Source organism: Tyto alba, unplaced genomic scaffold (assembly GCF_018691265.1).
Source record: "Tyto alba isolate M040663 unplaced genomic scaffold, T.alba_DEE_v4.0 Super-Scaffold_20000042, whole genome shotgun sequence".
Lineage (NCBI taxonomy): Eukaryota > Metazoa > Chordata > Aves > Strigiformes > Tytonidae > Tyto > Tyto alba.
In genome coordinates this window covers 7,177,684-7,204,254 of record NW_024881293.1, presented here as the reverse complement: position 1 = coordinate 7,204,254, position 26,571 = coordinate 7,177,684, and the positions used below count along the sequence as shown (strand labels likewise).

General features: G+C 35.7%; 1 protein-coding gene across 3 annotated transcripts in view; it reads right to left on the bottom strand.

Moving 5' to 3' along the window:
- The window catches only part of PRKCZ (protein kinase C zeta), a 66,139-nt gene that overhangs the window by 28,017 nt on the left and 11,551 nt on the right, over window positions 1-26,571 (bottom strand). Inside the window, exons 5-9 of one of the 3 annotated variants that reach the window (XM_033007511.2) lie at window positions 26,518-26,568; window positions 6,600-6,685; window positions 3,476-3,607; window positions 2,183-2,264; window positions 1,416-1,468 (exon numbers count right to left, since the gene is read on the bottom strand). In XM_033007511.2, the coding sequence (XP_032863402.1) occupies window positions 1,416-1,468; window positions 2,183-2,264; window positions 3,476-3,607; window positions 6,600-6,685; window positions 26,518-26,568 (404 nt within the window). Of the gene's footprint in view, window positions 1-1,415; window positions 1,469-2,182; window positions 2,265-3,475; window positions 3,608-6,599; window positions 6,686-21,318; window positions 21,503-26,517; window positions 26,569-26,571 lie in introns of those variants that run through there. The other 2 variants (XM_033007513.2, XM_033007514.2) reach the window with 2 other exon arrangements.

Below are 26,571 nucleotides of genomic sequence, written 5' to 3'. Positions count from 1 at the left end.
AATATTTCACTTTAAATAATGAATTTAAAAATACCATTCTTCATAAAGATAAATATTATCTTGACTGTTTGCTGGAGTTAGATGTAAACACACGAGACTGAAGATCAAGCAGCTCAACGAGATAAATGCAGCACATACTTTGACATACCATGTTTTACCAATATATACAATGCTTTGACTTAATTCTGTGGCCTATTTTTATCTGACCTCATACTACTGTACTTGTAGACAGATCAGCATTCTGCTGAACTATTAAAAGTATATATATAAAGAATCTTGATCTACGATTGACTGCTATTAGAAGAGATTGCTCTGAGCTTAAAGATTCTAGTCAACAAAGCTCCCAGAATACCACTTCCTCTCTGTATGATACCTTAAATTATTTTAGTAAAACTCAAAGGCAAGTGGGAAAATCAGAGCAGCGTAATTCAGGACAGTTGAGCAAACAGCATCTATCAAAATTTAAATACAAACAGTATCTACCTGAGCACTAACCATAGCAGAAGTCAGTAATTTTAGATAGCAATTAAAACCCTCTGACATGTTTTAAATTTATATCCTTCCATCTCAGATTCTGAGGTAAAATCTGCAGACACATGACTGAAAATAAGGCAGTCACCCAAGAGCAGTAACTACTCAAGTGTGAAATAATGGAAGTGACAAGTATTGTATTAGACATAGAGGAAAAGAAGGGGCAGGCTTGTTAAAAGTGAGATATCAAACTAACTGCTAGTGTTCTGCAGAGTGCATCCTACTTATTTCAAATATGCCAGAAGCATTTTTAAAAGAAATGTCTCGAATCCCTTTAGAATTAAAGCGTATCAGGATTTTCCGAACTGCTTTAAGGGAATAACATTCTTGGTATGCAGAGATTGTGTCAGGCTGTCTACAAGAGAGCTGAAAAACAGAATTTAAGTGTATGTTATTCTACTTGCATTTCCATGGGAGCTGTCTATAAACTCTTAGGTGGTACTTATACGAAACATCTCAGAGAGCTGGACAGTTAATGTATTATCAGACTGAACCAACTTTCATGATGACAGCCTGTAGAGGTAGCCCAAGGGTGACCAAGGGTGTACATCCATTAGAGAGAGCAGACAAGACAATGTCAAAGACACTGTTTGTTGCAAGCACCAAAGTCAAGCCCTCTGCTAAATCACTGTTGTTCCAACACAAAAGGAGGGGAGAAAAAGAGAAAAAAGTGTCTCCCACATCATGACTGAGATAAGAGCTGTATACAGAAATGTGAAAAATCAAAGAAGCTTAAAAAAAAAGTATCAATTTTCAGAAAGAAAACCCAGGTTTCTTTTTTAAAAGGTAGCAGAAAAAGTAGGACAAATAATTAGCTATTTTATACAAATTTGTATGATTAAGAGGGTGTAAATGTGAATTACAAAAATATTTTTAAAACCTACCTCAGAGTCATCTTTAATGTTGTCATGTTTCCGGTTTGAAGGAATGTAGGGAACTGGAGAAGAAATTGAAGTAGTGTGGTTAAGGTCTTCATTAGAAACAATTTTAAAAATTGGTAAATGGGAAGATGAATTAGTAGCTTAGGGTCAGCAGTTTGCTTTAAATACTATGGGACAGTTGATCAAATTTTTCACCTTTATTCTTGTAACCCTGACAGCAGATCCTAAGGGTACTGCAGAAACAGCCAACTCTGAGACAGTAAGAAATTCATCAATGAACTTTTGAGCTCGTAACAGTGTCCGACCAAGGCCAGAGACATTTTGGAGAATGGGTATGATAAATGGGCCCTTAAAACAAGGCAGCTTAAACCATCAAAATTATGAACCTAGAAAGAATAGTCTAAATTGCACAGAATTAAGAAATACTTAAAAGTCTGAGGGTGCACTTATATTAGCATCATAGTTTGGATCTGGAGTGCAGGTTTTTTGTTTGTTTTAAGAACTAATTCTGTTGTTGCCAATTGCTCTGTGCTTAACTCCACACTCTGGAATGGTTTCAGAGCATATGAATTTAGGATGAAACCAAACCAGATTATATGCTTCTGAAGTACGTTTACTGTAATTTGAGTCCCTAAATGAGCATTCAGTCCATGGGACTAAACTAGAGATAATTCAAAGTAAACTTTAAAAAAATATCCAACCAGGTAGAACAGAAACTGGGCCTCCAAATAGGGAAACACATAAATTCCAACTGAGAAGAAAGTACTCACTTCCATCAGTTTCTTCTGAAGGGAGGTCAACTTCATCGTTTTTATCATCTAACTGAGGCTCCTGGGAAGGCATGACCGAATCCTTAAAAAATATTTAAGTTATATAGGAAAACCCACACTGGTTTATGTAGTCCCTTTCAGGTATGTCTTGCCATATATCTACAATACTGCAAGAACCTTACATTTGTACCTTCCAGAAAGAAAACCAGATTTTGTAGAAAGTATTCCCAAATATTAACATTTTGTAATGCATCATAAAACCAGCCTACCAGAAGCATAAATGGTATGTCAACCATTCTCTGCAACTATAGCAGAGGTCTAGCTGTCTTCTAAAAGGAAGATTAGAATATTTTATTGAAAAGTTCAAACTTTAATTCTATTTAAGACTTCTGCGTCTGTTCCACATGGAACAGCAACAAAGTAAACACCTCAGCATGATGCTACACACTCAATTTAGAACACTGGCATATTCCTTTCCTGTTTAAAAAACATGAATTGCTACTCATTATGCAAGGATATTGCATAAATTGGTAAAGATCACAATACCAAACAGTTTTATAGTATATTTGGACACTGGTCTCATTCATAACTCATTATGAGAAATGTAGGACTTTTCCAGTAAGTATAGCAACATGCATAAATAAATTGGCAAAGAATCTAATGATGTCAAGACAAGTTACGGGCAAAACTGGTAAAGAAAAATACTGGTTTAAATTTTAAGTTAGAAAAAACATGATGCAACCAGTGAGATACTGGTTATAGTCAGTGATGAGTATGTAGAAGGGCTAAAATTCGGGAGTACAGATTAATGTTTAAAGCCTAGGAAAGACACTAGCATTGCCACTGGAACATATGAGGGAAATGGAGAGGATGAGAACAATACTGGAGACAGCTAGAATATGAAAGCAACAAGCCTTTCTGCAAGCAGCAAGGCAAAACCCACACTAGTGCCTCATTCATAAAACATTCCCATAGGCTAAGAGGAACAAATGTTAAGATTGTCAATGACAACTCTTTATCTATCTGTAAAATACAGTATGTCTACTGGAGCAATCAATCTCAAGCTTGCTCACACTTAAATTGTATCACAAGTTTTCTTTTCTCACTTTGCCTCTGTTGCTCACAATCCAAAGGCTTGTCCTCCATAGACATTTCAAAAACTGAAAACCAAATACCACCGAGAGTTATAAAGCCACGACCATGCACAGCATTTAATTACTTAGGATGCACATCTACAAACTGCAACGCAGGACACAATGAAACATCTTAGCTTTATACAGAGCACAAACTTACCATATGCCTTTTGCAGGTCAGTGGAACAAGTATATGACAACGTTTATGGACCAACAATTTGCAGTTGATACACTTGTAGCCTTGCCTTGCGAGACCCCATATCCTTTCACTGCACTGGCCGCAATACGCTCTCTAAAAGACAAAATGCATATTATCAATTCAATCATTAATTCCTTTCTATAGGTGAGTAGTTACCTAGCAGCAAGAATCCACCCTAGTCTCCTCCTAACAGATATTCGAAAATAACTGTAAGAATATCCAAGGTTTCCCTAATAACTGAAGGCTACACTTCATACTTAAAATCCAGCTAAATGCAGTCCTTTTTTAATGAACGTTAAGAAAACAAATATCTCAAGCATATGGAACACATTACAGCCTAACATTAGCAAACCATTCTTAGAGAGTAAGTGTATTTTGAATTTCAGGTTCTGACAAAGGTTACCCAAACAAAACTAACAGGAATTTGTACTACACAGTTATGCATAAAAAGTACCCAAACTGACTGCTTTGGAGAACACTGGCACAAAATGTTATAAAAGATAAGTTAAAGTATGAAGAATGTTCTGTACCTGCACTTACATTTTTTAACAGCAGTAGAACATTAGTAAAAACTCTGCATAATTAAAACCCATTTATCAAGTCTGACGTAAAACCTCGTATGTTGCACTATTTGGTACCAAAAAATATATGGCCTTTTTTACACATGCAACAAAATGTCATCTGAATAAATTAAATCAAAATGAGGACAAATTAAGAAGCCAGGCATTCTACTGCTGACTTTAACAAGGCAGGTCTTTAAATAGTTTCTCCAGTGTATGTGTGCTGTGGTCATTTTATCCACTTATGGTAAAGTGCCAAATAGCAATCGAAGATTCTTACATGTCAAGAAGTCACCTATAGTCTCACTTACCCTCTACACTGTGCACAGGTGGCCAACAGAAGACTTACTCATTATTCCCTGTCTGCAAATTTTCTCCAGTAATTAGTGTAACAGGCTAAGCCATTGCTACCATTCTGCAGGCTGCACATGAAGTCCTGCACTCATCTCCCAGGCTTAGACAGAACTCTGCAACTGTCCCAAAGCCACAAAACAGTGGAAGTCTGTTCCTCCCAGCAAACTGCAAGTTGGAGTGTGGTTATTCAGATCCTCAGACTAATGAATCATACACAGTGTCCTGCCCAAAAGCGTTAAGCTACTACAGATCCTTACCAGAGGGGAAAAAAAAAAAAAGGAAAAAAAAAGAAGAAAAAACAACAAAAAGAACTAATGGTCAAAGAATGGATCCTTTTTAGAACATATTTGCTGTATTACATTTCTCATATTTTGATAGCTGTAGAAAACAAAACTTAACTACATCCAATTCATCCGTATAGCCAGTCTTCCTTGATCAGGAGAAACCCAAACTGCATTGCCCAGGGAAAAAAAAAAACAAAAAAAAAAAAAAACACCAAAAAACCACCCAAAAAACCTGCCTAAGAACTGTCTAAAAAGTCTTAGACATCTATAGCCATTTCTTTCAAAATTCTTGGTCCATGACACTTCCTTCAGTATTCTTGTATAGGTTTGGCAACAGTAATATTAAGACTAAATAAAATGTCTTCCAAGCTCTGGAAAAGACATAGAAAAAATAATTTCATTTACTTCAGTCAGATGCAGGAAGCAAGAGAAAAAAAAAAAGTATGTAATGGCAGCTCCCAAATTCCTTCAGTAATACAGGGATCGTTCTCATACCTCTCCAAATATACAAATACAGCTGTAACGAAGAGTTAACCTTTACATTATGCTCAACAAGATTGAAGTTTAGATTCTTGAATGTGTTCATTTACCTGAATTACTTGAAAAAGTTTTTAAAGGTTATTTTGAAAAAGTTATGAATTCATCAGCTAATACTCCAGTCTTAAAAATTCAGTCAACAGTAAAATTTTGTATCTGATTCAGTAATACATATATGACCATAAGTTATTATTAATTTATACGTTTTAATGTCGTATTTTACAGTTCATGTCAACTTTATTACTAACTTCAGTTGGGTATGGTTTGTGTTCTGGCTTTACATGATTTCATTTGTGTACAGACAGTTATAACAAAGTAGTCTTGTTTAGGATTGTTGACAAATGGGCATGCTAAGGAGGTTTCAAAATCTTTATGTGTATATTCACTATTTGCCTAATTTCAATTGAAGCATCATTACGGATTATTAACGTGGCAAGTACACATTCATGGTGTTTCAAAGAAATATGTTTCAACTATGTAGCAAATAAGCACCAAAAAATTATGTTTCACACTTTAAAAAAATTGAGTTGGTACACGACATTATACAAATGCATGTTGTAATTCAGATATATGACACCTTTTTCGCATATCTAATGGTAAGATATTGAGTTTTAAGGGGCTTTTCCTTCTTTCAATGCAGTTTTGGGGTAGAGAGCTTTAGAAAAAAAGATGCTAATTTAATATTACAAAAATTACCGCTGAATCAGAAAGTTAACTCAACTCACTGTACTCAGTTTTGTATAGAATTCCTAAAAGTGTATTCTACATTTGTGTATATGCTGCAATACTCAGGCATAATGGAGTAAGTGCATGAGGTGTCTCAGCCTTAAAGCTACATTCACTTGCTAATGTGGATTAAGTCAGATTCCTAATGCAGTTTTATTTTAACACAATAAAACAGGGTTGTTTGGTTTTTTTTTTTCTTAATTAGGTAGTGTGATACTTCAGATTCAAAACAGTTAAAGCTAAAAGCAAGACCTCTCATCTTCAAGAATGACAAAAAGCACTGAAGGTAAAAGATTATGCTAACAAGCAATCAAAATCACAGTGGAGAGGAGAAAAACTGCTTGAAGTATGTATCACTTTAAACAGTCACAAATCCATTTTTTTGGAGACTTTAAAAATAGAAAATTTCCAGTTGTATATTATTAACTCCATCCCAAATTCAAAGACTTTCAAGTTTTCCTTATTGTTATGACCTGAATAACACTGCACAGATTGAGAAGTCGTATGAATAAGCATCTTGCTTTTCCCTTCTTCTCAACACTCAAATACAGAAAAAGCACAGACTGAGAAAACAATTACCACAGAACACTACCAAACCCCAACATTTTATGCAATAGTACTCACTCTGTTAAAACGTTTGGCTTGAAACAAATGCCCATTCACTCGGTAGAGCTTCCTCCATCTTCTGGCTCCACGTCGGTAGATTGATTCTAAGAAATAAATTAAAAAGGTGTAAAGAAGCAGCATGGTAGCACAGCAATATCAGACACACTATGTTAATCAAGTTCTAACTTAAATCAATCTTGAATTTCTAAATATCACCGCTCAGCTAAAATCCCTGATGACTTTTTTTTTTTTTTTTTTTTTTAAGGCAGCTGTAAATGACAGCTTCTGCAGGATGTGCTTTCACCACTGCCTCTCCCTTTTCTCTATCCCTGTCTCTTTTTCCTCACATGATCATAATCTTGTTACAGTTTCTGGGCTGCTTGCTGTTCAAGCTCAGGTGAGAGGGACAGATAATTGTTAAAGAAACAGCTTCCTCTGGTAAAATTACCATGCTGATCTCACCATGCCATCTTTATATGTAAACACATAAAGGATGTTTGGTGCTAATGATGCCTTAGTATTTGTATTAAAGATGTTACAAGTGTTGAAAGTGACATTATTTAACCTCCTGTTTATCTTGCCATTACACATTACCAAAATATTTCTTCTGTTAGGGAAACAGTTCAAGTGCAGGTCTGCAATTATTTCTAATATATTCTAAACATAACAGCAAGAAAACATTTAATCTGTTTAAGCTAGACTTTCCAAGAAGCCGTACATGACAGTACCTAGCATCTGCTCCAGATGACTTTTGTTGTTACTTTTCACATACATATGTGCAATTTTTGTGTGACTGGCAATTAAGAGAATTTGATATTTAATACTAAGTGTTGAAAAATGTGTTGTGCAGCACCGGTCCTATTTAGAGCTGCACACAGCTGTACGGTGACCCAGCCATCCCCTGCCACATAACCAGGATCAGGAGCTTTCCATCGCCAGCGACACAAGCAGGTACTAAGTGGAGTGGGGAGTACAGGGGAAAAGAAACCAGGGTGACTTAAGCAAAAAATTCAGCAGTGATGTTAAAACTGACAACATACTCCTGCTATCGAGAGGCTAAAAATAAATTAAAAAGGGCAGATTTGGTAACATTTTCATTGCTGAATAATTAGCTCTAATTACACCTATTAAAGAGATTAAAATTCTCAAAGTTTACTGTAATATTTAAAGTTAACAAGTATATGTTAGACAGTGAGACAAGTCTGACACATCTCCTTAAGCATTTCCAGGAAAACTATTTTAAAGTGCTTATATGAGTGTTGTAACATCCTCTTACTCGGAAAAGAAATGTGAAAGACAAGAATAGCTTTAAAATGATACCGAAATAAGAGTTATCTCCAGTAACATGATGAGTAAGATTTCTCAATATGATGTTTTATGTATGACTTCTTAAAAGCATATTATTTATACTAGTTATAATGCAACTTATCACAGTTGGCAGCTTGTATAAAAATAAATTTCACCTACTTTTAACACAAAAATTAGTAAACACAGCAGTTTCCTAGGGAATGGAGAACTAGACAGCACAGGAAGTATAAATAACTCCGTCTGAGAACACAACAGTATAATGAACACTTTTATGCTACTTTGCAGATGGCTACATATATGCTGTATTTGGTACCTGGGTACACTGGTTCTGCCAAACAAAACAACTCAGTTTCATAATAAGCGATTGTATTTGGTCAACAGAAATGATCCTTACTTCCCTGTCGCCTTAGCAGGATTTATCATATCACTTCATTTTTTTTCTTTTAGAAAAGTTGCAACTTCTCCAGAAGAATCTCAATAAGGAAGTTGAATAGGGGACAGGGGTTGTATTGGTTCTTTGTTTATTTGTTTTTAAATTAAGAGTCTGATATTACATTAGCTGTTACAGTGGTCCTTTAATCAGTCTAATACAAGTGGAACATTCCATAACCAGTACTGTATGTAGAAAAACATGTAATGTTAACTAAAATGCCCCAGATAATACAGTAAAAACACTTAATATAAAAAGATTGATAAAAATTGACAGATTCTGACAAAGTATTAAACTATGAATTTATAACCCTCAGAAGTTAATGCAAAACCACCTTAAAAGTTTCTTCTTCCATGTATCTGTCTTTCAAGTTTTAAATATTCACACCTTATCAAAGATTAAGTCTTTTTTTTTTTTTTAATAAAAACCCCAATACATATTCCCCATCAAAAGACAATGCCAGTAATAAGTATTTTCTTTGTTGAAAAATTACTTTAACCTAATATGGTGCAGGTGAAAATCACAAGCTACTGACATATGGTGTGAACAGTGATTGTAATTTTAGATACTCAATTTTTGTCCTTCAACAACAAGGCACATGAAAGTACTGAAGTTTCTAGGATTTCACAAATCTACAGTGCCAAATCTGCAAACATTTGTGTGTTCTTCTATTTGCATACTTCGCAAAGTTTACTTGTTTACTTCCCAAGCATTTCAAACACAGATTGCATTATTAAATGAACTGTTAACAATTCAGGGAAAAACCCCAACTACTCAAAGGAGCTGAAAGACTGCATGCCCTAAGTGGCAAATACAGATACTAGAAGAGAGGAGTATCACTTGATACCTTTGACTCATAGAACTCTTCCAAATCTGCCAAATATAAACTTTAAAGCAAACAGAAAACCCCTGCTTTTCCCAAGTGGAAAGAAAATTTAAATGAGAGCCTAGCAAAACTACTGCAGCTTTTGCCGAAAAATATGCTCAAACACAAAAATCAATGAAAACCTGTTCCACTATTTGTAGGATGACTTTTCATCACAAGAAAAAAATAACTTCACAAGGGTTTTTTCCAAAATAGTTAATTTGATTCATTAGACAAAGCACCATATGGAGGCAACCTAATACATCTGTGTTCTGAACATTAGCTTATCACTGACATGAGGAATATTAAGTGAATGATAAGTTAACAAGCAGCTTGTGCTGCTGAAGTCTGTAAATAAAGGAGCAAGTCACTTCCCTAATTAATGATAAATATTAAATCGAAGTCAAGGTTTTATATCATATACTTGTGAGGCAACAGTCTAACAAAAATTAATGTAACATAGCTTTAAAAAGTAGGAACCGCTACAAGTTACCACTCTGACTGCCACTGATCCAGTGTACCGTCTCAGGCAAATCAATTCCTAATCCCCGTCTCTAAATGGAGCCACAGTAAAAAATGAGAGAACAGCAATCACTGTAAGACACACCTTTGTATCACGGGTTCTATTATTATTATTATACCATAAGATGAAACCTATATGACACTATAATATGTTCTTAGTATTATCAATAATAGCATTCATTTTTGTAATCCATATTCAGTCAGTGGCACAAAGCCTAGCTGGAGTCCAGTGACTACCAGTGTAGTGCAGGGGACAACACTGGCTCCAGTCCTGCCCAACATCTGCATTAGTGACTGGGATGGGGCACAGCACACCATCAGCAGGGTCACCCCCCCCCACAGAACTGGGAGGAACAGTGACAAACACAGGCTGTGCTGCCAGAGACCTCAACCCCTGGAGAGCTGAGCAGGCAGGAACCTCATGAAGTTCCAAGGAAAGCACCAAGTCCTCCACCTAGGGCGGAATAACCCCCTGCACCAGTATACACTGGGGAGTGCCCAGCTGGAAAGCAGCTTGGAACAAAAGGACCTGGGGGGCAGCAAACTGAACACGAGCCAGCAATGTTCCCTTGTGCCAGAGCAGCCTGACCGCATCCCGCGCTGCATCAGGAAGAGCATTGCCAGCAGGTCAAGGGGGGGTGATCCTTCCCCTCTGCACAGCGCTGGTGAGGCCACGTCTGGAGTACTGTGTCCAGTTCCACGCTCCCCTGTACTCAAGAGGCATGGAGCTACTGGAGACAGTCCAGAGAAGGGCCACAAAGATGACTAAGGGATTGAAGCATCTCTCCTACGAGGAGAGGCTGAGACTGTCATCTACAGAAGAGAAAGCTCAGAGGCAGCTCAAGGTATACAAATACCCAAAGGGAAGGTGTAATTAAGACTGAGTCAGGCAGTTTTCAGTGGTGCCCAGCGACAGGACCAGAGGCAACAGGCACAGACCGAAACCCAGGAGGTTCTGCCTGAACATCAGGAAAACCTTCTTGACAGTGAGGGTGTCTGACTACACGAATAGGTTGCCCAGATGATTGTAGAGATATTCAAAAGCATTCTGGACATGATCCTGGGCAACCTGCTTAGAATAACCTACAGAACTAGACTAAAAGATGTATTGTATGTATCTAGTCATACTCAGGAAAGAGGACATCCTCCCTAAAAACTCACTTAAGGATAATGGCAGATTATAAAAAGGAGTTTGCATTTTTAATATCATTATTTTGAAGCTTTATCAGCTTCAGAAATCCTAACTAGAGCTATACTAGATCAAAGAAAACATCTTGAACAACAAACTGATTTTTAAAATGGCAGTAAGCATGCATATTGAAAAAGAAACAAACAATTTATTGTCAGTGTTCTGTGCAATGTGTGACCAAAGTTCTAATTTCAGCATGCATTTCACCCCTACACTTCATATGGGAAAAGGATTCTTTTGAATGTGAAACAAAACATTTTGATACGTGTTTCTAGAACACTTCAGAATACAAGTAAGGGATTCTGTGCTTCTTGATAACCAAGAACTAAAACAAGTTTTTCCAGCCATGATTGATCCCAGCCACCTATAGAAAGGAATGCCATCATAAAAGCATGAGTATTTATTCACTGTGTTTAAGGAAAAGGGCTACTTTTTCATTTAGTTTACAGTACACATCAGTTAACTCATTAAGGACTTTGAGTTAGCTACTTGGAGGCTGAAGGAGATATCATACCCCTAATTAAACAAAGTAAACATTCTTCTCTGGTGGGTATTAAAGACAAGCCTTTGCCTAACAAAAAAACAAATTTTCCTGAATATTCATTATTTATGTGAACAAGTTAAGAGTAAAACTCAAAAGATACTTAAAGCTGCTAACAGGGATAACAAATTTTTATTGGGGAACACAAATATAGGTCCTAATTACAATGAATGTACTGAACATTATCTACAATCAAGATTGGAAGAAAAAATAGACTGTTTTTCAAGTTAAGATTACAAGGGAAATAAAAATACTCAAACTGAATGCCTGAAACAAAATTAACCAGCTGTCTCAATGTAAAAAGCAGTGTGAAACAACGGACTGTTGCTGTTGTGCAATTCTTCCCTCTGTTGTCAAGCTGTGCAACTACATCACTAACAGTAATGCACAATGAAACTTGTAAATATATTTAATATTGCTTTTTCAAAGACAGTCTCCCTAGGGTTGTTTTTTTTCATCTTTTAGAAAATACTGTAGAAAAAACTTAAGGAAAAAAGGAAATACACAGAAAAAAAAATAACGGTGGATATAAACGGATGAGGAATTTGTCTATTGTTCAGTGTTCAAACCAAATTACCTCACCTACAGAAAATACTTCCTCAATTCAATAACAACCTACTCAAAACTTAGCAGAAAGGATGCGAATCTTGTCTTTGAAAAATGTAACTTGGTAAAATAGGGAGAAATAGAAGAAAGCACAACTATTTTTCAAATTAAAACTCCCAAGTCCAAATTATTATTTTTCCATCTGAAAATGTAGAAATCCTTACATTTTCCAGAATATGTAATAGAATTCATTAGTTGTCTGAAAAGTGTGGTTTACACCAGTGAATGGCAGTAAGATCGTGACAACAAAAATTTATTTCCTCTGCATTTGGATTTACAAATGCAATTCCAAAGTCTGCTTTTATGTGATCAAACTATAATGAAATCTTTTACTATACTAAGCACAGAGATAATTTGCTTTTGCTGCAAATCACTTCTCAGAGATTAATGCAACTTGTTTACAGGCCAATTACACTGCCTGCCAGCTGGACAGTATGAGAATGCCCAGTTTTTGTTTTGTTCTTTTAATGTTTTGCTGAGCAGACAAGTGAGCATTCTTTCAAAACCAACTCATGAATTACAAGTAGGAAATTGATATTGGTATATTAGATAGACTGCGAATTAGATAAAAAGATGACATACAGAATAATTACATATAAAGATAGAACAAAATCTGGGAAAGTAAATTCTAAAGAACTTTGGTATTATGTTGTTTCACATAGCTGTTACTTAACAGGTCCCAAATAGTTAAACTGAAACAATAAAACAGCTTTCTGAAGCACGTAACAGACATACATTGTATGGGATGTTAATTGGCCCTTCTTTTTATTATGAATAAGCTGCTATGTACAATTGCTATTTCTTTTCAGAAGTTAGAAAAGGAAAAGAGAGTATCCTTATCAATATATAGGTATTAAGTGCTTTTACCTCTTGCAGTTATTAAAATGGTCAGAAGATAGCATTTTATTTTTTATTTAAGACTGATTAGCAGTTGGGGAAACATATCCCCATCCATCTTTTCTTTTTTAACAGACACTAAAATTAACTACAAAGTCAGATCAACCTCTATAAAAAAAAAAAATCAAGCACAATTAAGACAGTAATAATGACCAAGAAAACGTACTGCATACAGCATCAGCAGAGAACTGACAAGGAAATGAAACTATATCTCATAGAACAGTGATATTTACCCAGCATTTATTGCAACACAGCTAGGACACTGTTAGGATATCCTATTCCCCACTGACTTAGAAAGGGATCAATGACTCCTACTTCAGGACTGCTAGGTGGAAAACTGGAAAACCTGTCCTTAATACACTCTGTTTTCTCATGCATGATCTCTTGGTTGCTCATATTCATATCCTTCTGTTAAAATGGCTCCATGCCATTGCAAGGTGATAAGTCACATTTACAAAGAAAATGCCATCCAACAAAAACAGAGCTAGCATCTCATTTTGAAAGAGCCTCTGCTGCACTGGTGCTGTACGTTCCTTTAAATCAATCACACTCATTAATGCTTTAGGCTCTTTCTTGGTCTACAAGTTAAAAAGCTCATTATGGATGTCAATTACAAACTATGGATTGCCTTGTCATTAAAAATACTGACTGCATCCAAAATATATGAGAAAATTAAGAAACAAAGATATCTTAAAAAAACCCCCAAACCTATAGAAATACAGGCTTTCACTTTCAAGCAAAAAAATAACACCACCTTATATTCACAGAAATACAAAAAATAAAATGTTTAGACAATATATTAGTTGTCCTTAAAAGTTCCCTTTACTTGTGATCAGAGGGACTGATCGACTGGAAAAACACTGTGGATGAGGCCTCAGAGATGCACCTCACAGAGATACCCATTGTGGAAGACAATGATGCATCTACCAGGATAACAAGCAAGACAGTTACTTCAGTTAGCTAACAAACAGAAGACATCCAAGAATTTGACTCAGTAGCTCTTGAGCAAAAGAAAATAATCAACTGATACTTTAAAATAAATATCTAGACATTTAGAAGCAAACACAGTTTACAGAATTATTTCTTAAAAATGGTAATGGAAAGGTAACCCTCCAACAATCATAGCAAACAAATGCATGAGATAACTTGGCATGTTTCTGGCAAACAAAAAAAAAAAATATAAACTTCAAAAAAATCTCCTAAGATGATATAGCAAACACCACATTTTTTAATTGATCCAAATTGCCTTAACATCAAGTATAAGAACTGCAGTTGTTTTGGTTAGGCTGCTGAATGTGGTCAGTCCCGTGGCTACAGTGGCTGTCTGTCCAGCCGGCACCAGGAATAGACAGTTAAAACTCGAACCTCATGCAAAACCAAACATCACCTTCACGAAGTGTGCACGTTTTAACACAGCTACATCATGCCTGACAATGTCTTTCCATTACAGACTGCTGTGCATGTAAGAGCTGAACAGGTGAATACACCAGCAGTGGTACCAAGATGGATAAATCTGGTATTAAACTAGGATAAGAGTAGGATTCTCCCAGTCACCTGTTGGAGAAATCACAGCAAGTTTGGTGATCCATTTAATTCCATACTGAATTCTAGTCAATCACTGAATTTGAATTCTCTTTCTACTTGTGAGACTAACCATTTAACTAATCACTAAGAACTGTTAAGGATACAACTCAGTGACTAGCAGCGCAGAGTTTCCTCATATATTATCTAGTCAAAGCAAAAATGTTTGTCAGTTAAGTGAAAAAAATTTGGTATTAATGCATCAAGACAGTTGTTTGATGAAAAATGTTGATTTGTTTTAAACATACAATGGTACATTGACCTGTATACAGTGTTTACAGAAGTTTTTGTCTTTTGAACATACACTAATGAACTTAAATTTTCTTTTTTTTTTTTTTTTTTTGCAAGGAGGGTAATTATTTTCCAACTATTACTCACCAAAATACAATAGCATTACAGGACAAAATAATAGAAGAGTAGTATTTCACTAGCATTATTTAAAAACCCTTCTTAACCAAAACTCCCAAGAATATAAAATGACAGATATACAGGAAAAATAGTATCATTTAAAATACTACCAATTGGCTGAAGGTATTTATTCTTTCAGTGTCCAAAAGACACTTCATTACTTCATGAGGCTTTTTCTTACTGCTGGTTGAAGAAATAACTCGGAACTCAAACACATTATTCTATGCAAGGGTCACTGCTTTTCTATAAAGACCCTAATTTTTCAATCCAAGATCAGAATGTTATGATTTTTAAGTGAAATCTATCAGACATACTTGAAAACAACATTGCAAAGCACACAACATGTTACTGAAAAAAATCCTCACTGAATTCAGTTACTGGAAGCTACTCCAGAAGTGAAAATTACGAGGATCGCCATGCATGTCAGCAACAACAATCTGTTGTATGTCCTTTTCGGAGTCTCTTGTGGTAACATATGCATTCTGTATGTCCCAAAAATGGGATAAAATAATGCTGTGTTGGTTGCTCCAATTTAGAACATCATGTTATGAAAAGGGACGGAAGACAATTGGTGGTGCATCCATATTTCTGAAGGCAATTAACATTTTTGGTTAGGAAAGAAAAAAGTTCAAATTTTCCCTCCTCTATCTTGGCTTTCTATGCAATTTTAAACTTTACATCATTTCATGATGTGTAGTTGGCTCCTCTGTTTATAAAACCACAGCGGTTACATGCACCACAAAACCCAGCTTGTATTGCATTGCTAATAGAAGTCCAAAAGGCTTTTTTTGATGACTGCATCATATATTATCCCCAATGAAAAATCACTTTCATTGAAATATTTACTACAATGGAAACTTAATTTATTGTTCTATTAACATGAATTAAGATCTGTACTAAAATGTTTTTTAATCAAGCTGAAAGAATACTGAGCCAGTACTCATTTAAATTATTTAATTCTTTAATTTATCTAATTTAGTACTGAAGTAACTCAAAATGAAGCTCTGAATATTTACACAATCTGTAGCAAAATACCTTCAGCAGGAGATAAAGCATTTCTTTAGTATTAAAGTTCATTTATACCACAGAGACCCCCAAGCAATATTCTACTTACCTGAACTAACAAACTGGCACTTTTATTGGGTGTATTTTTATTCACACATTGCTCATTTTTCACATTTACAAATTTTACATCTTCAACTAAACCTCTGTAATTAGTATTTAGCAAGTACTTAATGCAACAAAGCCCAGATTACTGAAACTGAACATATTTGTCTCTTCTAGTCTACATCTGCATCCACTTTGCAGGCCACTTTTTTTTTTTTTAAAAAAAATAATCTTAGTACATACATTAAGCAGTACTTTCTATTATAAGTAAAAGCCTGGTAACAGAAGGCCTCTCTCTCCTATACAATCTGGAATTACTGAAGAAGGCAAATAAAGAATTGAGGAGCAACCCAATGAAGTTTCCTGAAGGAATTTGGTTCTACTTTATGCTACCAATAGCCTGCATGATTGAAAACTTGCTGGGCAATCTTAATCTAGACTGACATCACACATTTTCTAGAAAAAGTTAATCCTTTGAGGACATGTGATTCATACTTACTGGTAATTGAAACGGGTGAGAATTCCAGTTCTTTTTGTGACTGAGCTAGACAGCAATCAGAAGAAACTGAATCCAGTTTGTTTGTGTGATCAGTTAAAACTTCGGCAGACCAAACTTTCACCTAGTCTCATTTTTTTATCTAAAATGGCAAATTATAACATGTCTATTGAAAAGATCATAGGAAAGATAAAACTACTAACAAATCCCTTGAAAACATTTTAGAAGACTTCATTTTCTGATCCTCACTTCTTGTCCTGTAGGAAACGGTTAACTGATTTCACTTAATCTGTGCCATATGTGATTTTCAAATTAATTGTATCGTATTTCATCAGCCAGCTTTTCCTAAACTGAAGTCCTAGTCTTGCTCTGCTTGCACTGAAACCTTTGCATAGATTTGGCTGTGGCCCATCTTGTACAGTTTATTTTCCCCTTATTTCATAGTTACCTGTATAATTCTATTTGTATTTTGAACTGCTATTGAACATGAAGCTGATAACCACAGAACCACCTAAAGTTTAAAGAACCTGTGCTTAGAATGAAATTTAAATTAAAATTAGCTAATGCCCCCACCCCCACTTAAACAATGCATTTACCATGGGCTGGTCACACCTACTTCTCATGAAAAGCATGCTGTTCCTATTTTTTCAATTGTTACTGTTTGTATTAAATTATTGTTATTTCTTAAGGTTTTTACCAGTGCATATTGAATTACTTGATTTGCCCTCAAGTAATAGGCATCCACACCTATTTGATTACATCATCACTAAAAATGCAAAACCGTTCAAGAAATCAACCACCTACTCAAAATGGATTTATCATTTATTTCAAATCCATAAAGCTTTTATAAGGCAGCCTTCACAATGCCCTTGAAACCATTATTCGGTTCTTCCAGATTCAGTGTTCGGGCACATTTTCTGAGTCAAGCTGTTTCCCTTCACAGCTTGGTTCCATTACTTCAGCTTATGATCCACCCTAAAACAGTTCCATTTCCCCTCCCAATGTTTACATTATTCCAGTATTAGAATGACAGAAACTCAGTTTAGCCATTACTTCACAAAGGTACACTTCATCTTTCCTAAGAAATCAGATTCTTGAGCGTATTTCTCTGAATTCCTTCCAATTTAATCAGTCATCTGCTAATATTATACCCAGAAAAGTACACGATCCCTCAGTATGACAGGACACTATTACCTTGCAGCAGAACTAACTCTCCACATCTATCGCTTTTCAGTCTGACAGTTGTGTCACATCTGTACCTCACAGTACTTCATTCTGCTTTATATTAGGAGGAAAGCAAGCTGAAAGTAAGTGCACATATTGCCCTTGCTTATTACTCACAATTTCAGTCCTATAAATCGTGCTCAGATTTTATCATTCAATAAATAAAACTAACATCTGAGAGATTTTCCCATCTGTATTTACTTCCTCTACGCTTCCTCATATACTGTATGGTTATAGCATTTATAAATTTCACAAGTATAACATAAGAAGTAGAGTTTGCAGCAATATAAAGTATCACTAAACTTATTACTTAGTGACAGTAGCTAAATAAAAAAATCTGAATAATTTCAGGAGTTACTCATCATATCCATTATATTTTGGATTAAATGATTATACACTAATTCTAATAGCAAACTGAGTAAGTCTTAAGCTTAGTTAATTCTTTTATGATGCTGAGAATTATTGTTTCCCAAGAAAGCAACCTTCCATCCTAGTTTCTTGCCCTGACGGGAAAAAAACTGCATATGATACAGTCGTATGTACCTGCCCTTTCATCTGGCCTGTTAGTGGAAAGCTACAGTGTTTAACACGTTAAAGAAAGCATATTTAAATCTTTCAAATTAATGATGGTATTTGTCTTTCAGTTTTTGGAAGGGGGCTTTCAACTTACCACACAGAGGACAGGAAGATAATTACACCAGATCTGCAAAGTTTACACACTGCATCCCACCTAAAACCCTTTTGATTCTTCCTGCGCTCTCCATTATCTGTGTATGAGATCTGCTGTGCAAAATCATTTTAGAATAGCTATTCCTTCTAACAAGTTCAAAGTAACACTGAGACAGCTTATAGTGCTACTGCCTAAAAACAATGATTGCACCTTGGAATTAATGGATCAGTTCCAATCCCAGACCTACTGTTTCAGGCTCTACAAAATCAGTTTTTATTGATAACCTGTCTGAAGTTTTCCTTTCTTTGCAATCCCTATGGGTAAGAATAGTTTTTATCAGAGTTGACGATGTAAAGAACAGGGAGTCCTGTGCCAGTCACAGGGCATCTGTACCTGCTTCACTGAAGAACACGGTAGATAACCTAAATTCCTGGAAGAAGCACATAATGGCATTATTATTATTAGAAGGAGCATGTTACTGTAAAAGTAAAGAGGACCATACTGAAATCAAAGTTTTGCCTTCAAATAGTTTCTGGTTTCCTTTTAAATATTTCCCCAGCTAACAATTCAAGGACAAGTCCTTACAGCTACAGAAGAATTAGTAATGGAACTTAAGAATTGCAAACGAGGTGCTTTCTAGTCAATATTGAGAATCTCAGTTTTTCATTCTTCCCACTTCCCAAGTCACTACCTTCCCCCTGTGGTTTAAGGACAGAACTGCACAGGCTGTTCAACACAACTTCTGCACTGACAGTGATGATCAGGACTCTCACGTGCCTCTTCTGAAAAACACTCTCTCCACACACCTTAAGTTAGCTGCTTTTTGCTTTTTCACTTCAGGAGATTTCTTTACCATCCAGACTTGTACTGACAGCAAGTCTTCAGTGGCTAGCCAACTGCTGTCACTACTTAAGTCTTACAGGGCTTCACTTTCTAAGTGCTCTCCATCTCAAATTAGCAGCACCTGAAATCTCTCAAAAAAATCTGATTTCTCACACAGCAACTCAGAAATCCAAGATGCAAACACTGAATAGCCCATTTATCTGCTCTGCAAGCCTCCATTGCTATTTCTGTGGCTCAGTTAAACGTTTAAAATCATAACATGCATAGATCAACTAGTTCTAAAACAGTATTACACAAAATCCCAAGTACATTAATACATAATTAACCTTGACCATATCATTTAAGAGGTTACACATTACATAGTTCTTTCAAGCTAGTGAAACGGAGAGGCCTAACATAGGTTTAACAGTCTCACAGATGTCCACCAATTCAAATAAATAACACAAAAAGCTCGATCACCTTCTTGCCAATTTAGTTACCCCAAATGCCTCTATCAGAAGAGAGTTTACCAACTTAAGTATATAGATTGGAATTATGAGAGAACACAGGGGGACAAGGCTAAACATTACATTCAAGAGAAGTTTTCTAAAACCAGGTGACATCTTTCCTGCGTGATTATACTACATTCTGAGTAATAGCTAAGAGAGGGAGGGTGGAATAAATAAACACAGGCTATTTGTTATGACACCTTAAAAACTAGCCCAAGCATTCCTTATTCCATTGCATTTTTAGTTTATGAACTGGTATACAAACATCTGCTAAGACATCCAGTATCTTAAATTAAAAAAGGATAGCAAAAGGAGGCCTACCTCTTTATTCTTCATTGGATGTTTCATAGGTAAGAAAAACGTTGAAATTATTTTAGAATTAAAACCATTCAACGATTATAAGTAAAACAGACCTTTAACCACAATTCTGTTTTCAGTAACTTATGCTATCTCATAATCTGTACATATATTTTTCAAATACGCCACATATGAAAAAAACGTGGTGCACAGTTAAGACACAGAAATAGATCTCAGGTATTCTTGAGAAACTATGACACAGCTATTTTCAATTCCTAAGCAACAACATACCTTACATTAAAAATAGTACAGTTTTCCCCTCTGTCGGTTCAATTACTAAAAACCAGGAGAGGGTTACTAGCAGTTTCAAAATTGCCTAATTACCCAGTGCAATCCAATCTACGTCTTCAGAATAGTCTCTATGGTCGCAATAGTTGCTTTCTTCATTGGGGGATAAAATTGGTTCACGTGCTCTGAATAACCTAATCACTGCTGCCAATACAGTAACAAATGAAGGGAAAAACCTGCCTTACGAGCTAGAAAAATATTTACAGGCCACACTACTGTAGCAAGAAGCCTTCTAGAGCTATTTTGTAGTATCAGGCAGAAATAAAGCAAAACCAGATATCTATACCTAAAATAAAATAGCTCACAACAATAATTAGGTTAGCAAGATACCTCTACTCAACCTTATGATGAGATTTTCAAGAAGGATGGCTTGGTGAAAAATGAAGTCCAAACACCTAATGCTAAAATACTGAGCAGATAAACAAAGAGCTTAAGAGACATCCACAACACAGTGTAATCATTGCCAAAAAAATATAAAGCAGCAAAATCAGCCAGAAATATCAGATAATAAAAACATTAGTCTACTGTCATACTAATGCCATAAGTACTTACACATTAGAAACATACTATTTCTCTTTTGTTTCCTAGTCTGTATTCTTCTATTTAATGAAGGTAACAGCAAAACAACCCCAAAATTGATTAGCACTAGCTACCCAAATCCAAGATGAATTTTAACATTAAATACACGTATCTATTTGTTCAGATGTAAAAATGCCAAAGTGTAGTAGCACAGTTTATTCTGACAATATTAGAAACTAAGTAACCCTTAATCCCAAACAAGTATTTCACAATTAAAAAACATTCATCTAAGACAATCCACTAAACACAATTGAACAAAAAGGCCTTAGAAAATAATGCTTCTAAATTGCTAATCTTTACATCAGCAATCTTACAATAAACAGGCCCTGAACACGTACCGTCAGGGTTTTTTGGATACATTTCTTTCATTAGTCTCCAATATTAGCAGCAGCAGCATCACTCACTCTTCTGTTCTTTTCCTCCTAAAATACATTCCCCAAGAGTCCTTTCAATGCAATTTTATCAGCATTTCCGAGAGGTCTCTCAGCCACATCCCTACGCACAAGAGGCAGCAGGAATCTCTGCATTTGTAACAATCTATGGCTGCAAAGGAGGGTGGTAGGCAAAGCAACTGTATCATAACCAAAATGCTGAGTTCTATTATCTGCTGCACCACACGTACACACATACTGCATCAATGGCCTCAATTCACAACAGCAATCACAATGATGATACATAAAATCTATAGAAAAAGCATGCATTACTCACTGGGTTTTATTCTTTAGCTTCTTCAGCATGTAATTCTTTACGCTTTACAATGTAGTAGGTATGAAATGAAACATTTTCTCTTTATTCCACTGATGCCGCTGTTTGAATACCATTAGATACCAAGGACAATAGGCAGGATCAGCTCGAACATTAAGAGCAAATATTTAATGGAAGACTGGTTACCCCCGTCTCTCCCTTTCACATCTCTGCCTCATGTATCCAGGCACGGGTGGTACTGGCTCCCTTGAGAGGCTGTAGCTAGCAGCTGAGGCACAAACTAAAACATGGCATGGATGTCAAGGAGCTGATGTCACAAAAACAAGTATTTCTCTGATAAAACCAGCAATGCCATTAGGGAAGTCCTACAAATCGATAGAAATTGTTCAGCTGAACATGCTTTGCTTTACAATGCACTGCAGCACCAAGAGTGATAAATCAGATCAAGATCTGTCAGTGCAAATAAGCTGAGACTACAATAACGAAGTTATAAAACTGCCAATCAGATGCCATCCCCTGTATCAGGAAGGCTATCGCTTACGAGCACAGAAGAGAAACACACACCTAAACATTTCAAAAACAACCTTGTTTAATATCAATTCCAAAAGAACAGCTGATCAACTAAAAAAGTAAAAATATTTTTAAATACAAAAGACTGGCCGAAAAGTCTGCCATCTTTATCAGGAAACATTGTGATAAAGTATGCAAGGCTCCAGTCCAGCAGATGCTAGAAACGCTGAGGAGAGGTCACATTCAGTATCTGGGAAGAGATGCTAGATGATTTAGAAATCCTGCCCCTTCACTCACATCCAGCACTGCCAGTCCTGTCTGTGGGCATGGGTTAACTGTCTCTGAAGGTAAAAGGTATCATTGCTACAACAGCAGCTGTACATTTATAGGGGGAGCTGGGTCTGGCACCAGCAAAAAAATTAAAAAGGGGAGAAACAAATGCAAAAATTCAGGAGCAAAGAAAACACAGAGAGACAATACAAATTCAGATGCTGGAGACTGCAAATTCTATCTTGCAGACAGCATCACATCAATATAAGGAGGTAGCTTCTTCAAGCACAAAACGAACTTCTCATAAGGCATGCAAACAATTGTATTATTAGTTACATGGTTGATTCCACTAATAGAGATTAATAGAGTTTTCATGCATTTATTTCAAGCTTTGCTGGCTGGTACAACCTGAAAACGACATCAATTTCAAAAAGGTCCAGGACAGCTAGCAACAATATTATTAGATTTCAACATAAATGGAAAACATTCAGTATGTATTTCTGCACTCTTCTTCCAAAGCATTGTTGTGCTGAAGGAAGTGGAAGGAAAAACCTACAATTCTACAGAAATTCACTGCAAAATATTTGCAATTCAGAAGATCACATACTATTAGAAATAGTCACTCCGTGACCTAATATGAACAAGTCTGAGCAACGTATTGCAAATTAAATTATTTAGCAATTGAATACTTTTGTTTGAAAATTCTATTTCAAACTGTCTGCAGTTCTGTAACAAACTACAAGTCCACACTTAAGAGACCGCTAATTTAAGTAGAAGCCCATTTTGGACAGAACAACTGTGTATTTGCCTCTGGAAACAACTGGAGGCAAACTCATAAGTACTTTTACAGTGTAAACATGATGCTCTAGAAACATTCTCATTTTTAAAAGTTATTTCCTATGAACATAAATACAGTGATAAAGCCACCTAAAATAAAGAATAAGAAACATACCAAATATTTCCTGAACAAAGGACAATATTTTAGTCCTGTCAAAACAAATAGTCCTTTAAATAAACTGTATCATCAATATCAGTAACATTTCCATACAGTCTAAGTACAATGCAGATGTTTGTTGTATGCCTTTGGCTAACAAGCAATAACGCCGAATGCATCAGTCTCTGCTAAATTGGCAACAATACAATTTAATAGGTCTGTTGTAAAACAATTTAAAAATAGTTACAACTAGGCCACAATACCAGATTTCCGCGCAGGCCCCATGGATGCAAAGAGGCAATATGTACTGAATTAACTCATTAAATGATGAGAAACCCAACCACAAATCACTCGCCGAGCACATCCTACTGAACAGGCTTTTTAAACAATCAAAGTATGATTCAACGTGACCTGTAAAACCATCTAGGGAGAAATACCCTACAGACAAAATAACCAGGTCATCTGAGCCACTCTAATCTACATGCTTCTGTAGTTCATCTCATGGCTTCAGATAACTAAAACATCTAACAAATTAACACAAAAAAGTTTTGTACTAAAATATCTATACTTTTAATGAGATCATTAAATTGCATCAAACTTTATTGTGCCACGTTACTTGCACAGATACCTCTTTAAGCAACAGCCTTTGCTCTCCTCTAGTCAGCTTACTTTTCTTGACAGTATTTCACATTAGTTGGCTTTATGTTTCCACAAATAAGGGCAAATAACTCTATTTGGGACAAGCACCAGTCTAGGTTGGTACAACACCAGCTATTTCCTCCTTCCCTTTTTAAACAGCTATGGGAATGGAAGCAGAGCTAGAGTCTGCTGGTTCCTTCAGTTCTCCCATTGGGAAAGCAGGGTGGCATGGATGCCACTATGGGCTCACCCCTAATTTTCATCCAACAAGTTCGAAGCAAGTTAGAAAAAGAAAACAAAATAGGTTTCTGCATGTCATGAAATAGCTTGGAATACTGTAGTGATGCCAGATTTGGTTGTTTCATTCTTAGTTCCAAAATTAAGGAGGGAGGCACCCCAAAGTTAGTAATTTAAATAAAATCAATCTTCCTGTCTTCACTGAAAGGCAGCTGTTTCATAGCACATCATCTGAAGATTTATGATGGAGTATTATATTAACACTTATATTTATCTTTGGCATCAAAATGTGCCCTGGTAGAACTTTACAAGCATTCTAAGGCTAGCTAATCCCCAAATTCATCACCTTCTCTTCTACTGTAATTCTCACAAAACTCAAAGGCACATGAGACATTGAATTACCCAAACACCCTAAAATATCATTTCCAAAACACAATTTGAGAAAGTAACAAGATGCAGGTAAAAATAAAACTTTTACTGCTGCTAACAATATTTTCTGTAGATACAGAGATTCAATTTTTGCCTGCCAATGTAAACCTGACACCTTCCCACGGAAGAGATTCGGTTTAGGTCCTAACAACTTCTAGAACTCACGTCCCAGAGTAAAGCAGTGTTCCTTGTATACAATTCACATCAAGAACACATTTAAACCTACAGAGCTAAGACTGCTCTTTCCAGAACAATCACAGAACTTGAGCCCGAAAATATTTCCCCATAGATATTTTCAACCTGTTAAGCTAAACTAGGAAGCGACAGCATAGTAAAACCTACACATTTTCAACATACAGTAAAATATAAATACACAGTCCTCACTTGAATTTTAACTCATGGACAAACAAGCATTGAAAGTCAGTCTTGTTTGTTTGCACATGCAGTATAAGTACATTATGTGATACAGCAAGATGGACTGTTTGCTTATTTCCTTGTTAAAACTGGAGCAAAATTACTAAGAAACCCACTGAGTTACTATTCTGATACAAGAAAGTACACAAACAAGAACATTAAACAAGGCATGAACAAACTCCGATATATGGAAAATAGTATACTGGAAACAGTTACACAAATGCTTGCTTGGCTCACCCTAAAAATAAACTGGGAAGATCACATAGATATCTTCTGTTTTCCTTCTGGAAAAGAAATGAAGTGTCTCAAGGAAAATAATTTGTTTAACACTTCTAACCAGCATAGAAAAGAGTCTTTATATTCTCTAATTGGCTGAACAAGGACAGCAGACAGTGTTGCAAATTTACTCTTTTTTTTCTTTATTACGACAACTTGAATAACCTAGTCACAACATGACAACTTGTCTGCTTTTTACATTTAACCTTTTATCTACTATAGTTTAAATATAAAAATATAGAAACTGTAATATTTTGGTATTTATTCCATCGTACCCCATCTTCTAAATTTTAGTAAAAATTCTCAATAGACCAATTACTAGTATATTAGTATTTTCTCTAAATACTATTTACAACTATTGACCACTGTACTACACATTTTTAGCAAGTCTGTCAGCAGATCCTGATCAATCAAGTAGTCTTTCATCAGCAATTCATTTTACCTGCTCTTGTATCTTCCAAAGAGAAGAGCAAAGGTCCTTCAATTCTACAGTTAGCTTTTACACGTGCTACTGTGACTAGTCAGGCATCATCTGGCAGTTCTGTCACCCTCCTATTCACACTCCTTGCCTTAACATTTATAAAGATATGAACTAATGTACCAATGACATCCCTCCATAATGAAAAGTGACTATCCAGCTATTTAATCCTTTTATCCCTGTGCACTTTAAGTTAGTGAAATACAGGTAAACCATATCAATCATGTATCCTTCGTCTGGAAGTTTATCTACCTTTCACTGGACTTCTTTTAGAAATTAATAACCTTTTTATAAAAAAGGGTCTCCCTCCCTCTTCAGTACATCACTTCTTTTCCCTGCAAGTTAAGAAACCAAAAGAACCACAAAAGCAAAGTATCATGTTCAAATATGCATCTAAAATCCTGACCTCTTTTCCTCCTGATATATCAAGTACTGAAAACCATCCTCTGAGCATTAAAACAGTACTACAATGTTGATTTATGTAACTTCTGTGTTGATAAAATATCAAACATTTTGCGTTCTACTAAGAAACAACAGAGAAGATATACACGTAGTTAGCACTTGACTATGGAAATTTTTCAATATATTTCTTTACTGGGTAACTGAAAAAATAAAGCTAAAATTTGATAACATTTGAGTACTCACTATCTTCTCCTGGACAAGGCATGCCGGGTTTCTCTGGAATACTTGCGAAAACTA